General features: G+C 33.3%; 1 protein-coding gene across 1 annotated transcript in view; it reads right to left on the minus strand.

Moving 5' to 3' along the window:
- Positions 1-389: 389 nt before the first annotated feature.
- The window catches only part of LOC119593871, a gene marked incomplete in the record, with an annotated part of 4,572 nt that continues 4,070 nt past the window's right edge, over positions 390-891 (minus strand). The window contains 1 exon segment of the mRNA XM_037942899.1: positions 390-777. Coding sequence (XP_037798827.1) covers positions 715-777 — 63 coding nt within the window.

Raw genomic sequence — 891 nt, forward strand, 5'->3', positions numbered from 1 at the left:
AGGCGTATATCATGTTTCCGTATATTTTTTTTGCAGAAATTCCTTTTAATTCTCAGCACACAGAATCTTAGAAAGTAGCTTACAGCGTAATCTTTCATGTATTATGTAAAGAGTAATTCTATTCATTGACAAAAAAAATGAAAATTGCTTTTTCCTATAAATAATGATTCGACCATCTTCTGAAAGCGTGTTTTCATCTTCCTGGGTAAGTGTTCTTCATTCTTTATGTCATTAGTGATGGATGTCCTGGATACTGATACACTGATAAAATTGTTGTGCAGGAAATTGTGACAATAAATAGCATGTACAATCCAAATACCACACAGAAATTCAAGTGTTTATATACTATGTGTCTTATTCTTCATGATACCAGGTATAACAAAGAACCCTGAATTTGCAAAACTTTATTTGTACAAAAGTTCACGAAAACTAAAACATGAATTTGCAATACAGACCAGATAGGAAAATATATTACAATAAACCGAGTCGCTTTTTACCGTAAATCAAGGGGATACAATTTGTGAATAAAAAAAAAGAAAACTTATTCTGATATCCATATACCTACTACATCACACATTATCTTAGTTACTAAGCTGATATTTTTGGGCGGTTAAAGCATTTGTTAATTCTCTAACCTTTCAAAATGGATGATACAAAAATAAGCAAGGCCTCATTAACATAAATACCAGTTTCTCACGATAGCGCAGCTCGCATTCATACCATGCTCTGTTGTATGCGATCAAGGGCAGTTTTCATCCTCCCCACAATGCGAGAAACCTGGAAAAATGGGGAATTAATGTTGATATAATATGATGTTTGTTTATTTGTGTGGTGCGAGACAGCGGGAGAGAATGAGAGGGGAGAAGAACCATAGAAATTATTTAAAATGAC

This window comes from Penaeus monodon, chromosome 33 (assembly GCF_015228065.2).
Source record: "Penaeus monodon isolate SGIC_2016 chromosome 33, NSTDA_Pmon_1, whole genome shotgun sequence".
Lineage (NCBI taxonomy): Eukaryota > Metazoa > Arthropoda > Malacostraca > Decapoda > Penaeidae > Penaeus > Penaeus monodon.